We start from the raw sequence: 14,062 nt of genomic DNA, 5'->3' as shown, positions 1-14,062 counted from the left end.
GTGGTCAAGGAAGATTTGGCTGTTCTCGAGTTCTCAAGTTGGTCAAAACGGGTATCGTTAAAATCCACACTACATTATAGGGGATAAGTGTAAAATTGGATAAGCGAAATCCCCCGGTTTTGAGGAACGTTTTTACACAAGCAGGCCTGGAGACAGGTCTACGGTTTTCTCTAGAGAGGTTTAGCACCCGGCGCTTAAGGTATATTTAATTTAAGAAGGGGGCTAAAGAGGGGGAGGTTAGAAAGGGGGCTGGTTAGGTTAGAGGTTGGTGGTTGAAAATTGTAAAAAGAGAGGAAATTAGAGTAACTAATTAATCGACATCGTTGATTTAGTTACATTAGATATTCACACGCGTTGGTAATAGTAGGTGGATATCCAAATTTAACATCGAGTTAAGGTAGGTACCCTGGTCGGATCGGTAGGGGGGAACGAACATAGACAGTTTTTGTGATACCCAATAAGATCGTTAGTAGGGGGAAGAAAACGCGTGGCAATTAGGTACCAAACATTTTTTTCGATAGAAGGTAGACATCTGTCACCTTTGAATTTTAGGTGGGTTCATCTCTCTGTTTTTATAACTTTTTCTTGTTTAATTTTTTTTGCATTTTGGTAAGAATTTGTGTTTGGTTTTAATACGAACAGGTGATCACAAGATACCTGCGTACAAGTTTTGGTTTCAAGTTGCTTGGAACATCGAAAAAAAGATAACTACAGGGGGGTCAACATTTGGCCATTTAGAGAGGGTTTTTTGGGAAAATTTTTACTAGAGCTCGAGAGGTGGTACAAGGTACAGTGAATCAAGAAGTCCCTACAACGAAGAAAAAAGAGGTCCCACCGCTCAGACACTTGTTGACAGTCTTGGGACAGTACCAAAGAAGTCTTGGGACAGTGCAGTCTGGGGACAGTCTTGGGACAGTGCAGTCTTGGGACAGTCTTGGGCCAGAGCAGTCTTGGTACAGTCTTGGGACAGTACAGCCTTGGGACGGTACGGTCTTGGGACAGTAAAGTCTTGGGACGGTATAGTCTTGGGACGGTACGGTCTTGGGACAGTGGTCTTGGGACACTAAACTTGGGACAGTGGTCTTGGGACAGTGGTCTTGGGATAGTGGTCTTGGGACAGTGGTCTTGGGACACTAGTCTTGGGACAGTGGTCTTGGGACAGTAGTCTTGGGATAGTGGTCTTGGGACAGTGGTCTTGGGACACTAGTCTTGGGACAGTGGTCTTGGGACAGTGGTCTTGGGATAGTGGTCTTGGGACAGTGGTCTTGGGACACTAGTCTTGAGACAGTGGTCTTGGTACAGTAGTCTTGGGACAGTAGTCTTGGGACAGTGGTCTTGGGACACTACCCTTGGGACAGTACTCTTGGGACACTAGTCTTGGGACAGTAGTCTTGGGACAGTAGTCTTGGGACAGTAGTCTTGGGACACTAGCCTTGGGACACTAGTCTTGGGACAGTAGTCTTGGGACACTACCCTTGGAACAGTACTCCTGGGACAGTCTTGGGACAGTAGTTTTGGGATAGTACTCTTGGGACAGGGGTCATGGGACACTAACAAGAAGTACTGGGACGGTACCGAACGGTCTTGGGACACTAACAAAAAGTACTGGGACAGTACCGAACAGTCTTGGGACAGTAGAAAGAAAGCCTGGGACGGGACAAAGAAGAGTAGGGACAGTAACTGGAGGTCTTGGGACGGTATAAAAATTTGGGGCAAAGCTACAATAAGAGTGTTAAAACAGAATTAAACAGAATAGGACTAGTCGGAACCCAATACGGTAGTAACCACAAATAAAGGAAGTTTTTCGAAAGGTTTGAAAGAGAACTGGGAATATTGTTTTTATCACGTTGCATATTACCTTTTAACAATTTTTTCACAAAATAATTTCTTCTTAGAGTAGAATTGTGTATATAGTAATACTGTAAATAGGAACAATTGTAAATAAAAATAATGAGGCGAAGCAGGGTACCGGTGGCAGAAAGAAGATCTACTGAATCAAAAACAAAGTATAACTCAACACTACGTAAAGTAAAACCAATGGAACCAAAGGCAACAAACAAAAACTTTTCAGTTAGCATGGTCAGCACGAGGAGTAGTACTGAAAACAAGACGAAAGACGGTGCTAAAGAAAAACAGACGGAGCCTGCGATTGAGATTGATCTAGAGACACCAGACCAGAGCGTAGATGAGGTGGAAAAGAAAACAACGGAATCGACACCGATGCCTCATGTGGAAGATCGAAATCCAAAAACCATGGAGTTCTCGCCGATAGACGCTTTGGAAGACACAACAGGCAACACGCCAGAAACGGTGAAAGATGACTCTCAAGTAAAGAAAACGTCTTCTACGGAAAGTTGGCGATGATGTTCGGAATGAAGTCGAGGGATAACACAGCTGAAGAACCGAAAACTGAAAGAGCACGAACATTTGGGACAGTTCTCACGAAGACGACAGACACCGACCAAAGCAAAGAACAAGCCAGAACGGAAACAGCAGACAACAACAGGGCAACAGTGGACCATGAAACAACTTCTCTTGAGCTGGGCGGTTTGATGGCAAAGCTAGAGCAGATCGACAAGAAATTGAAGCACAGCGAGGAGGATAGAGAAGTAATAAGAAAAGAATTAAGATACAATAAACACGAGTACCTGGACAACTATTTCAACCTGGCCAGGGCAACTGAAGAAAAGATTCAACAGATGTCAGACAAGGTAAATGCCACTGACGAAGAACGAGAGAAGAACATCAAAAAAGATCTGCAACAAATGAAAAACCGATATGATGATGTCAACAACCAGTTGGGGAGTCTGGAAACGAGGATGGAAGCAATGAGCAGGACCCAGGCTGAAATTTCATGTGCAATACAGGCGAAATTGGATGCAATCTTGAGAAACTCTACGTCACAAGACAGGCCAGCAGCGGATCGCTCGCAAGGCAACAGAGTTGACTTCTTGGAACCACAAGGGAACAAACAGCAATCGACACCGTTGCCTTTCACCCGGGCGGTGAACACAGCACCAGTAGCTGCCACATTAATTATGAAGAATGGGACAGCTAATACAACGAATGGTCCAGGGGACTCCACAGCTCACAGCAACCCTGGTCCAGACGCCATGACGTGGGCAAGCACTTGGGAGATGATGAACAGGACTCTAGAATCCTTCGCCACGAGAACACTGACTCGAGTGATAGAGGAGGGGGCAAGTCCAGGAAAACATTCAAAAAACCGAAAGAATTCAAGGACGATTCGGATGGATGCATTGACACTTGGGTAGAAGTTATGAGATTACATTTAGAACAGGACAATTTGAATGATGAAAGATAAGCATGCACAGCGATACTCAGCAACCTAGAAGGCAGGGCATTGAAATGCGTGGTTGCAAAGAAAGAAGAAGAACGCGACACCGCAGATAAAATTTTCGAAATATTGTTGAATCGATTTGGGTCGGGCATGAAGGGTCACCAAGCGATGATGCGATTTGAAAAGAGAAGGCAAAGCGACGATGAATCGATTGATCGGTTCCTAGATGACCTTGAGAGCTTGAGAAGAAGGAGTGACCCTGAAGAGTCGACACACAGAAGAAACTTTAGCATCGCCTCGAAGTTCATTGATGGGGTAAAGAGTGATGACTTGAGAACAATGTTAGCAACAAACTACACATTGTCGAAAGATAGCGCACCGACCCCAGAAGAGATGAGACAGAAGTCGAGAGAGTACATGCTAATGAAACCCAAGAAATACTCATATACGGATAACAGGAATACTCAAGGGGGGAGCCAACCTCAAAGGTCCTCATGGTACAAGCCTAGAGATGACATGGACAAAGGCAGATCATGCGCGAACTGCGGGTCAGCTGATCATCACGTGGCTGACTGCACAACATATAAACAGGGCATGAAGAGTCTGGGTTACGCACCAGATGAGGAAGACATGAGCCAGATGGAGGAACACGAATACTATAGTGGCTTAATCATCAAGATAGGTGCAAGATGCTTCTTCTACAATCAGGAAGGGCACTTCAGAATGGATTGTTCCTTGTTTTGGGAGGCCGTCAAGGACCAGAGCCACCACAAACATAAATTAGCACTAGCAGCGGTGTAGACTCAACGGAATAGACAAAATGAGTTTGAATCGAAAAACTTAGGAGCACCGAGCACGGAACTGCCAACGAAAACAGTGAAAGCTGTAACGCAAATTAATAGTGCATTAGAAGCCACGGCCGGGAACACTCTCGAGATAAATTATGAGAAAGCGGCGGCGGAAGCTATCGACAAGGTGAAGCAGGATCTGGCGGCAAAAGAAAGAGAACAACGACTAAAACAGGAAATCGATAGACAGAAATTCAATGAGGCATTGGCGTGCTCGAAGTCAACATCAGAGGCTGTAGCGGGGTCGACAAAGAGCGGAAATTGCAACACCGTGAAAATGGTGACGGGAAAACCATTCGGCATAACGAAAATCGGGGCTAGAATAATGTCGATAATCACCGTGGGCGGCCATGAGGTAACCAGAAACTTGAGCGAACCGAGCGACCAGACAATAATGCACATTGATGTGTACGCTGACTACTTGAATGGTATAAGTCCACAAACGACTTCTAGAGCAGTACGAGCGCTACTCACAAGAGGGGGTAGCAAGTCAGTCCGAATTGATAACAGATACACGGAAGCTTATGGTCCGCATGAGGTGATGCTAAATATAGACGGAATAAACATCTATACGAAAACAATGATAACCTGCGATGAAGATCTAGTAGGGCAGATCTACGTAGGAAAAGAAGAATTAAAAGTGAGGTCGATTGGACACTCTGCCATGCTGGAGGAAGATGCAATGCACATAGGGACAGAGGCAGACATGTCAGCACACGTGCTCGACATAAATGGCAAAAAGACTCACTTGCGTGGGTTACTCGATACTGGAGCGGTCTTGAGTGTAATACCAATCGAAACTTGGGAGCGAATGGGCTTCGACAAAGATGACTTGATAGACTCAAGAATACGGTTGTCAGCAGCCAACAAAGGGGCGCTGCAAGTGCTAGGCAGGACACCAATAATAGCCCTGAACCTGGGGGAACGCAATCTGTGGATGAGCTTTCTTGTAGTAGAAAACCTGGACGAGTCTGACCAATTCATTTTAGGCAGGGACTTAAGCAGGAACTTTGACGGAACGATTGATTTAAACAATGCGATGTTCAGGATAAGAAACCCGGATAGGAGGTACGCAATAAAACCGGTATATTTAATAATAGCGAATGAGAATAAAGCACCGGTATTCTTGAGTAGGAGGGTGAGGCTAAAAGCGAATGAAGCAGCAATCGTAAGCTTGCGGATAAAAAATTACAATGAACTAAGTGACAAAAAGCAAGTGTGCATAGTTCCGAACCCTAATAGTCAAAGTGCTGCTGTTTTAGGAAGATCCTTCTCGATAACGAAGAGCGGCCTCTGCGTCAGTGTCTTGTTGAATACCCTTGATATACCGATCACGATACAGAGAGGGAGGAAGCTGGGATATGCTTTACCGGTCAAAACTCGATATGAAATGATTGAGAATTCAAAACAAAATGAAGTTGTTGATTGTCCTAATCATAGGGACAAAATTTGTATCTTGAGACGATTACAGAAAATAAAAGGTTCATCGGGTCTTGTTAAATCACTTAAGTCAGAGACGGACGATGGGCTGTCGAGCTGTTCGAACTTTCCAGAGCGGCCCACACTAGATGAAATGCAAATTGATAAACCGGTTCTGCCGGAGATTGAAAACTTGAGGGGCAAAATGACAGACGAACAGCTCGAAGCCATCAAGGACGTAACGAAGAAGTTTTTTCGAGGCATAAAGCGGACATCAGTTATTGTAATTTCGTTTTGCATGAAATAGAACTTGAGGAGAATGCAGTACCGCACAGGGAGGGGGCGAGGCGCATGACCCCACACAAATCGGATGCGTGTAGAAAAGAGATCGAAACGTTACTAGAGTATGACATGATAGAACCATCCAAATCACCGTGGGCATGTGGAGTAGTGATGGCCAAAAAAAAAGGCGACCAATTGAGGTTTTGTTGTGACTTTCGATACCTGAACTCCGTCACGGTGAAGGATGCCTATCCCATACCTAGAATTGATGAGAGCCTCTCGAAGTTAGGTGATGCAAAGTTCTTTACTGCTCTTGATTTAGGTTCGGCCTTCTGGCAGGTACCGCTGAGGAAGCAGGACAGGGACAAGACAGGGTTCGCCTGCGATTTGGGTCTATTTCAGTGGAAACGGATGCCGTTTGGTCTTTGCAATGCCACCGCAACATTTCAGCGACTGATGGCACACGCACTAATAGGGGTGACGAAGAAGTACGGCAATCTGGTAATGTGCTTTGTGGATGACGTGGTAATAGCGACGCCCACACTAGAAGACATTGAGAGACTTGATGAGGTGTTTGCATGCATGAAAAGGTCGGGGCTAAAGTGTAAACCATCAAAGTGCGAGATACTTAAGGACTCGATAAAATACTTGGGCAGGATGGTGGACAGGCACGGCATCAGACCTGATCCAGACGCCGTGGAAGCAGTCCTAACTTGGAAATCGCCGAAGACGGAACACCAGTTGATGAGCTTCCTGGGTTTCGCTAACTACTATAGAGAGTTCATCAAAGGCTATGCGGGCAAGGTATACCCGATGCAACAATTGATGAGACATAAGGGCAAGAAGTTCACGTGGAACAACGCGGCAGAAGAGTCATTCCAGAGAATAAAGAAAGAGCTATGTGAGGCACCAGTACTAGGTATGCCGACGGAGAAAGGGATGTACGTGCTGGACACGGTTGCGTCGGTAGTTGCGATTTCTGGAATTCTCCATCAGGAACAGGAATGGAACGGGAAAACAGTCTTGAGACCAATAGCATACGGGAGCAAAGTCTTAAGCGATACGGAAATGAAATACGGGGCACCGAAGGCAGAGATGTTCGCGGGGGTCACCTTTGTCGAGAAATATAGAGCGTACTTAGGCAGCAAGCAATTCAAGCTGAGAGTCGACAACAGAGCACTAAGCTGGCTGAAGACGTACTCGATGGATCAAAGTTACATTGGGAGATGGATAGTTCGCCTGGATGGGTACAATATGATAATTGAGCATAGAACACGAGACAAACATCAAAACGCCGACAGCTTGAGTAAGAAGACGGAGTTCTACGAGAGACAAGAACAAAGGGAGGCGGAAAGACCTGAAATCAAGGATGGCTTCTCCTTCATGGACAAGGAAACGTACGACAGTCTTCCACTCACGTCACGAGATGGCTGGATAAATCAGGCAAACCGATTGAAGATCACCCCGAATTACCAAAAGAACCTCCGGAAAAGACAATCTTGAAGAAAAACAGAGGGGTTCCGATAGAAGTAATACTCAAGTCGAAGATTGTTAGGGAGACGCTGAAGGCAAAAGGCTATGATCTTAACCAGGTAGAAGTGGGAGATGCACAAATAGATGAAGACTTGATGAGGTTACTCGAGAAACTATCAGATGATAAGCCCGTGATTCAAGAGAATGGTCAAGAGGAACCAGAAGTCACGATACTGCGGAGAAAAGAAACAGTGAACAATACAGACCCTTCAAGAGGAAGCGTCACTGATAGCAAAGATGTTGTGCGGTCACTAGTTGACAAAATCCCTGAAAGCATTCTGGAGCAGACCAAGGTTCGGAAAAAGAAAGCGGCGTTCAAAGAAGAAGCTGAACACCTGGGACTAGGTCAAGAGTCCGGGGAGTGGTCCATATCCACGGAAGAAGAAGAAACCGGAGAAGGAAAATTGTCCGGGGAGCGTGAAGAATGGGATGAGGACTCGGATGAGAGCAGCGAAAACCAAGATAGTCTGTGCATGATATTGGCGGAAGAGAAGATAAGACACCACGACAGGGAATTACAGACAGATCCATCTTCAGGAACGTATAATCTGGACGTACAAGAGATACGAGGTGGTAAAGAACTTGAGAGAATTGCGGTTTCGAGGAAACCATTCAGAGAACTATCATGCAACTCAAATTTCAGAACGAACATGGTGCCAGAAGATGATATGAAAATTGTGAAGAGGATAGTATGCGTGAAGCTGAGTGATGACATTCACAACCCTGGGGAAATGAATGGACAGATCATGGCACTAAAGGAACATGTCAAAGCGAGATATAGGCTGTCGGACCTAATAAGAGCCCAAAAGAATGACAAGATGACAAGTAACCTCTCCAAATGGATCAAGACGGGGGTCAAGGAGAAAGGGGAACTCGAAGAAGACAGCTACAAGATCTTCAGCCAGTTCTACAAGGAAAAGAAAGACTTACTCTATCACACAGCTGACGGGGTGGTAGCGTGCAAGAGGAGAGATGAGGAGAAGATATTACACAAGCACAACCTCATCATACTACCACAGTTGTATCAGACAGAGGTGCTTTTCAGATCGCACGACCAGATGGGGCACCAAGGGATAGACAAAGTGCAACAAAGGATACTTCACAGGTTTGATTGGCCAGGACTGAGGAAAGCTTGCGAGAGATGGGTGAATGTCTGCCTGGCATGCCTCCAGGTAAAAGACCCAAGGAAGATGAAGTTCCCACTTAAGTCCGTTGAGAGCTCAGAGTTCAACGAAGTGGTGCAGATGGACCCCCAAAAAATCTGCATGACGGAGTCGGGATATAACCAGATACTGGTTATAATAGATCACTTCACAAAGTTGGCGGAAGCGGTTCCGTGTCAGACAGCCTCAGCGGAGGAGACATGTGATCACCTGATAACGCATTGGATATCGCGGTATGCTTGTCCAATGACTTTCCAGTCGGACAACGGTAAAGCTTTTGTGGGGGACTTGACAAAAGAATTAATGAGGAGATCGCACATTGCTCAAGCACACTCGACAACCTACCATCCACAGACCAACGGGCTGGTAGAGAGACAGAACAGAACATTGGTCAATATGTTGAGGGTGTACTGCTCAAGATACATGACGGACTGGGATAAATACCTGCCGCAAGTAGTAGGGGCCTACAACAGTACACAGCATTCAACGACGGGCATCAGTCCTTTCATGATGTTGACGGGCAGGGAGAGAGCAATGCCCCTGACATTCTTTTACCCGGAATACGAAGGGAAAAGGACGTCGTCTCAGGCATACGTGAAAGAAGCGATCAGGAGACAGCAGGAGCAAAACGAACTATGCAGGAGGAACACGGCGCAAGCGCAAATGAGACAACGCAAGAAATATGATGAAAAAATATTAGAGGCAAAGCCATATGAGGTGGGCCAGTACGTGTGGGTCTTCCAAAATGTCATACCGCCCAAGGGAACAAAGAAACTACTCAAGAAGTGGAGGGGACCATTCATGATAACGGAAGTACATCAACAAGGACGGTTCTACCGCTTGAGTACTGGGCGAGCAGCACATTATGAAAATCTAAAGCCTCACGTCCCGTCCCCAGAGGAGTGGTGCATACCGAAGGACATGGAGGGTCTCGAGTACCTGGTGGTAGAGCCAGCGTGTGAAGTGAATGAAAAAGGCACCAGAGAGAAAAATGATGGCAATGAGAACTTGAGTTTGGACGACAATGAAAAGATAGAGGTGGACTCTGAAGCAGGATCGTTTGTAGAGGAAGACTGGAACGACCCGGAGCAAAATGAGGTGCCCAAGTGGATGGAGCCAGATCGACCAATACCACCGGGAACCAGGTCTGGCAATCGTAAACGGACAGGCATGAGGTACAACAGGTACGGAGATGACTTTTTGATTGATAAGATACAGCCAGACAAATTGGGCGAGGAATTACTGAGTGCAGGAGAACTAGAAGCCGAAGAGGAAAGGCAGGTTATTGATGATGGTGGACATTATCCGCAGGAAGACTACTCGACACCGGAATTGGAGACGGACCTAGAACAGAGCGAAATAGAGAAGAGAGAACACGAACTTGAGGATACTAGAATGGATGCGCGATGTCAAGGACGAGAACTACGAAGGACAAAGCATTCAACAAGTCGACGTGTCATCGAAAAGACATAAGAAAACAGAGGACCCTCTCTTCGGCTGGACGGCAACAGACAGGCCGCTTGACTTTCCGACGGACAATTCAGACCCGACATCATCGACGGGGACGTCGATAAATTTTTTTGTCCGGGGAGTGTGGGTAGGACTTACCCACACCGAAAATTTGATGATAAAGAAACTCAAGGAAGTGAGAGAAACAAACGAATTGGAACTGGATGAGGAAGAGCCAGAGCCTAACATAGGTCGGAATTTCAAAACGAAATTTGAAATACCCAATGAGTACTCGGAAAACATCATGATAACGGATAGCGACTTCATCCTGTCAAACAGGACTAGCGCGATCTGTATCACGGCGGACATGAGCTTCAAGTCGAGACTGGAGGCTGACTTCAAGAGAGAGTACCAGAACGTGGAGTTTCTATTCAGGCAGAGACCGGGGCTGGGAGGAATGGCGGCACTTCCCCCATCAGTAGCGCAAGTCCCAGGCAAGTACCTGTGCTTTCTAGTGACGAGAATCAATGAAAGGAATACAATCGACCCTGAACACGTGATGTTGGCACTAACCAGACTACGAGACTTCATGATTGAAAGAAGGATAACGGAGGTCTCAATGCCGGTCTATGACCCAAACAGAGGCGAGCTGAGCCCAAAGGAACTATATGCTATCCTGCACGTGGTCTTTGCAGAAACAGAGATAATAGTACATCTGCACAAGAAAGACTACTTGAGCATCGCCTGAGTTGGGTACATGGGGGTCTCGAGTAGGACATGAAGGGATCTCAAGTCGGGTACTGGGGTATGGCACAGGTAAAAGGATCTTAAAACGCGATTGGCATGACAATTGAATTTTAGAAAATTGACGGTGCTAAAACATAAAATGAATCTGCATGCTCTTAGAGAATTTCCAATTGAATTGCTTTAAAAGAAATGAAAATGATAAGGTTTTAACCATACTGGTAGAAAGAGGGTTTTTAGGTTAGGAACACGACACATTAGTCTTAATATGGATTTTATTTTCAGATCAGTTTGATAAACAAAGTTGACAATTCAACCATACTCAAGTGGAAGATAGAAAAAAAGGTCTTGATCGAACTCGCGATAATCAACACTTGCAGAAGATATTTGTAAAAAGATATTTCTGAAGTATTCAAGTCGATACGGCAATTCTTGAGTCGGTAAGGTAATTCTTGAGTCGGTAAGGTAGTTCTTGAGTTGGTAAGGTAACTCTTGAGTGAATTAATACTTGAAGACATCCATAAATCACAGAGATGGCAGATAGGTTCTGGAAGTCCATGCCCGCGGCCCTGAACAAGCCCACATTTGATGAGCTATACAGACGCCTGAGGGACCTGGATTACACCCAAGTGGATGAGAGAATGGCGGTGATGCTGAACGCCATCCTTCAGTTAGAAGAACAGGGTGAATGCAGGGAGTCTGCAACTGAAATTGTCTTGATGGTCGGCTACACCACCGAGGGAATATCCAACCAGGAGCAAACCAGGTGGTTGTCATGGAATGTGGATGGAGGAGTAAGGGGCTTCGACTTGGCGAGGAACCCTGGCTTGGGCAATAGCACCGAGTATGGCGCCGGGGAATTTCTACTGCCAACTAGGCCATCAGCAAGATCGGCAGGCCAAAGCACGAGTAAGACGCCATCGATGACGCGAGCACAACAGACAGAAGAGGCGTATCCGGACCTCAGTGTTCTGAAGAAAGAACTCGAGAAGACACAGAGGGAGAGGAACAAGGCGAACCTTGATCGGGATCAAGCAAAGCTTGATAGAGACCAGGCTCAGCGAACGGGACCAAACACTGAGAATGCTTGAGAAGCTGAGGGTCGAACATCAGCAGGAACTAAGGGTGCGGGAGAATGCCGCAAATTGTGAACAACTAAAGTCGGAGATGGAGAGAATCCAGCAACGACAACGTGAGCTCGATATGCAAAAGGGAGTCAGGCCAAAAGAGCGAGTGGTCACCAGCTCGAGGCCAGAGTCACGGATGGAGGTGGACGAAGCTCCCAGGGCAAGGGGACGGTTTAATCTTGACCGCGCGGCTCGATAACACATGAGTGAGGGGTTGGAGGTGTGGATACCGACTGAGTCAACTTCCTCCCTACGCGGCCTAGAGACACAACCTATACGCCCACTGATGGATGTTGCACTGCCAGGATATACCCCGGCCTCAACCCCGAGCGGCAGTCAGGTGAGCGGCAGCTCATCGCGTCTGAAGGAACTGAACGAGAGACTACAGCTGAGAAGTCGTGAGAGTTCGGCAAGGGCGGAGCTTCCCTCGACGTGGAGGGAGCAACCGATCAGGAGTGTGATGATCTCAAGCTACAAGAACAATACAGAGAGCAGGTACCACAGGCGCAATCGCCTGGATTGGAGCTCAGCACAAAGGGCCAGGAGGGACTGCTTCCATGATGCAGCCTGGGTGGAGTACCTTTCACCACCTCGTAAACCAGAAGGCGCAGTCCACCTAATTATAGGGGACAGCCTGTTGCGGGTGCTAACCCGGATTCAATCGCACTGGCAGACGGGGGTCTTGAGTTTCGCTGGAGCTGCCATGCCACAAATGTTGGCGACACTTGAGATGCTAGGGATGGCGAGAGTATACACGGTGACTCTGATGATCGGGACGATTGACGTGTCAAGAGGAGAGGCAAGGAAAGTGACGAGACTGCACGACAAGATGAGCTGCATCCTTGAGGAGTTGAGGATTCAAATGGATCCTGTGCTGCTCACAGTATGTACCGTCCCCTTCAACAGGAAGTCCGACCAGCACGCCATGGAGATGAACGTGAAGGTGGAACCTAGACGAAGTGATCAGACAAATTCACCAAAGGAGCGTTCTCCCAGTTGGGTTGCTGGATGTGGCTGAGCAGATGGAGCAGGCTGGATTCCCTGATGATACTTCCGCAGATGGAATCCACTTTGACAGACCGAGGGAAGTGGAATGGTTAAATGATGTCTTTCAAAGGCACATAAACGCGCTAGAGGCGGAGCTGTTGGAGACTGCCCAATTCACATTCGGACCACCTCCAAATCCACCATTCGTTGCCTCGGGCGCTTTGTCTAGTCAGCTGGGACCAAGGGTCGATTCTAGAGACAGCTCAAGAAGCAATCAGACCAGATTGTCAGGTGCCGCAACAATGGAGGCTGAGGAGGTGACGTCATCAACGCCCCAGAGCTCGGTAGTGTCCTCAGTGGTATTGGCGGAGAGTAAGCGGGTGGAGAGACCAGTGGAGACCACTTGGTTGAGATATGCAGAGAAAGTGAGAGGGTTGGACTTGGAAGACCTGGAATGCAGACGAGAGTTAGCGGAAACTCTGGGTCTTGAACGAGTGTCGAGGACGAGGACTTGAGTAGACATCAATGCGTGGACTGGTTGAAGGCTCATGAGACGCATTTCTCGAGAGCGAAAGTGATGGAGACTGCGGACCTGACCGGGATTCCCACGAAGTCGATCATGGGACCCATCAATTACAGGCCTCTAAAATTGCTGGGAAGTCCGGGACTCCCCAAACATCGAACAAGCGTTGCCAGGATCAGATTGGCAACTCCGGCGCAGTTGAGGGTGGTGGATAAACTGTTGAACCCAAGGGAAATGGAGCTGCCAGATGCCGCCTATGAAGGCACGAGGTTGGCGGATGATCCTAGATACGGGAAACCCTGTGGGAGCACCCAGTTGGCCAAAACCCTGGCAGTTTATGATAGAGCAGATCCAGCTGCTGCGAGGGTGGTCATCGTGGCGGGATCGGACTTCGAAGGAACGTCTCCCAAGTTGTTCTGGCCAGAGACTCTAATATACTCATTGCCAGGAGCTGAGCTGAACCAGATGTTGACCCTGGTGGTGGCAATAAAATCAGAGATGCCTTGCGAGCCCGAGCTACTACTGTTTGCGGGGATGAATGATCACTTGCACGCGACTGAGTTTTGAGCAGCTCAAGGGCGACGAACCATCACCGAGAAGAATTTGGGAAGCAATCCAGGCGTTGTTTGCAGCAATGAATGAGGTGCAAGAGAACGTCGCCTCGCGATTTGGATCCAAGACGAAGG

The 14,062-nt window shown here is 47.2% G+C and overlaps 1 protein-coding gene across 1 annotated transcript; it reads left to right on the top strand.

Moving 5' to 3' along the window:
- The first annotated feature begins 2,360 nt into the window (after positions 1 to 2,360).
- LOC134839685 (fibrinogen- and Ig-binding protein-like) lies at positions 2,361 to 3,275 on the top strand. The gene has a single exon (XM_063855307.1). It carries the CDS (start codon positions 2,361 to 2,363, stop codon positions 3,273 to 3,275), a length of 915 nt encoding a protein of 304 aa, XP_063711377.1.
- The last annotated feature ends 10,787 nt before the right edge of the window (positions 3,276 to 14,062 follow it).

The sequence above is a fragment of the Symsagittifera roscoffensis genome, chromosome 2 (genome assembly GCF_963678635.1).
Source record: "Symsagittifera roscoffensis chromosome 2, txSymRosc1.1, whole genome shotgun sequence".
Taxonomy (NCBI): Eukaryota; Metazoa; Xenacoelomorpha; order Acoela; family Convolutidae; genus Symsagittifera; species Symsagittifera roscoffensis.
This window is presented reverse-complemented; position numbering and strand designations above follow the sequence as displayed.

What these genes read in the sequence shown, in the direction of transcription:
- LOC134839685 (XM_063855307.1), top strand. Translation starts at nt 2,361, where the DNA reads ATGATGTTCGGAATGAAGTCGAGGGATAACACAGCTGAAGAACCGAAA.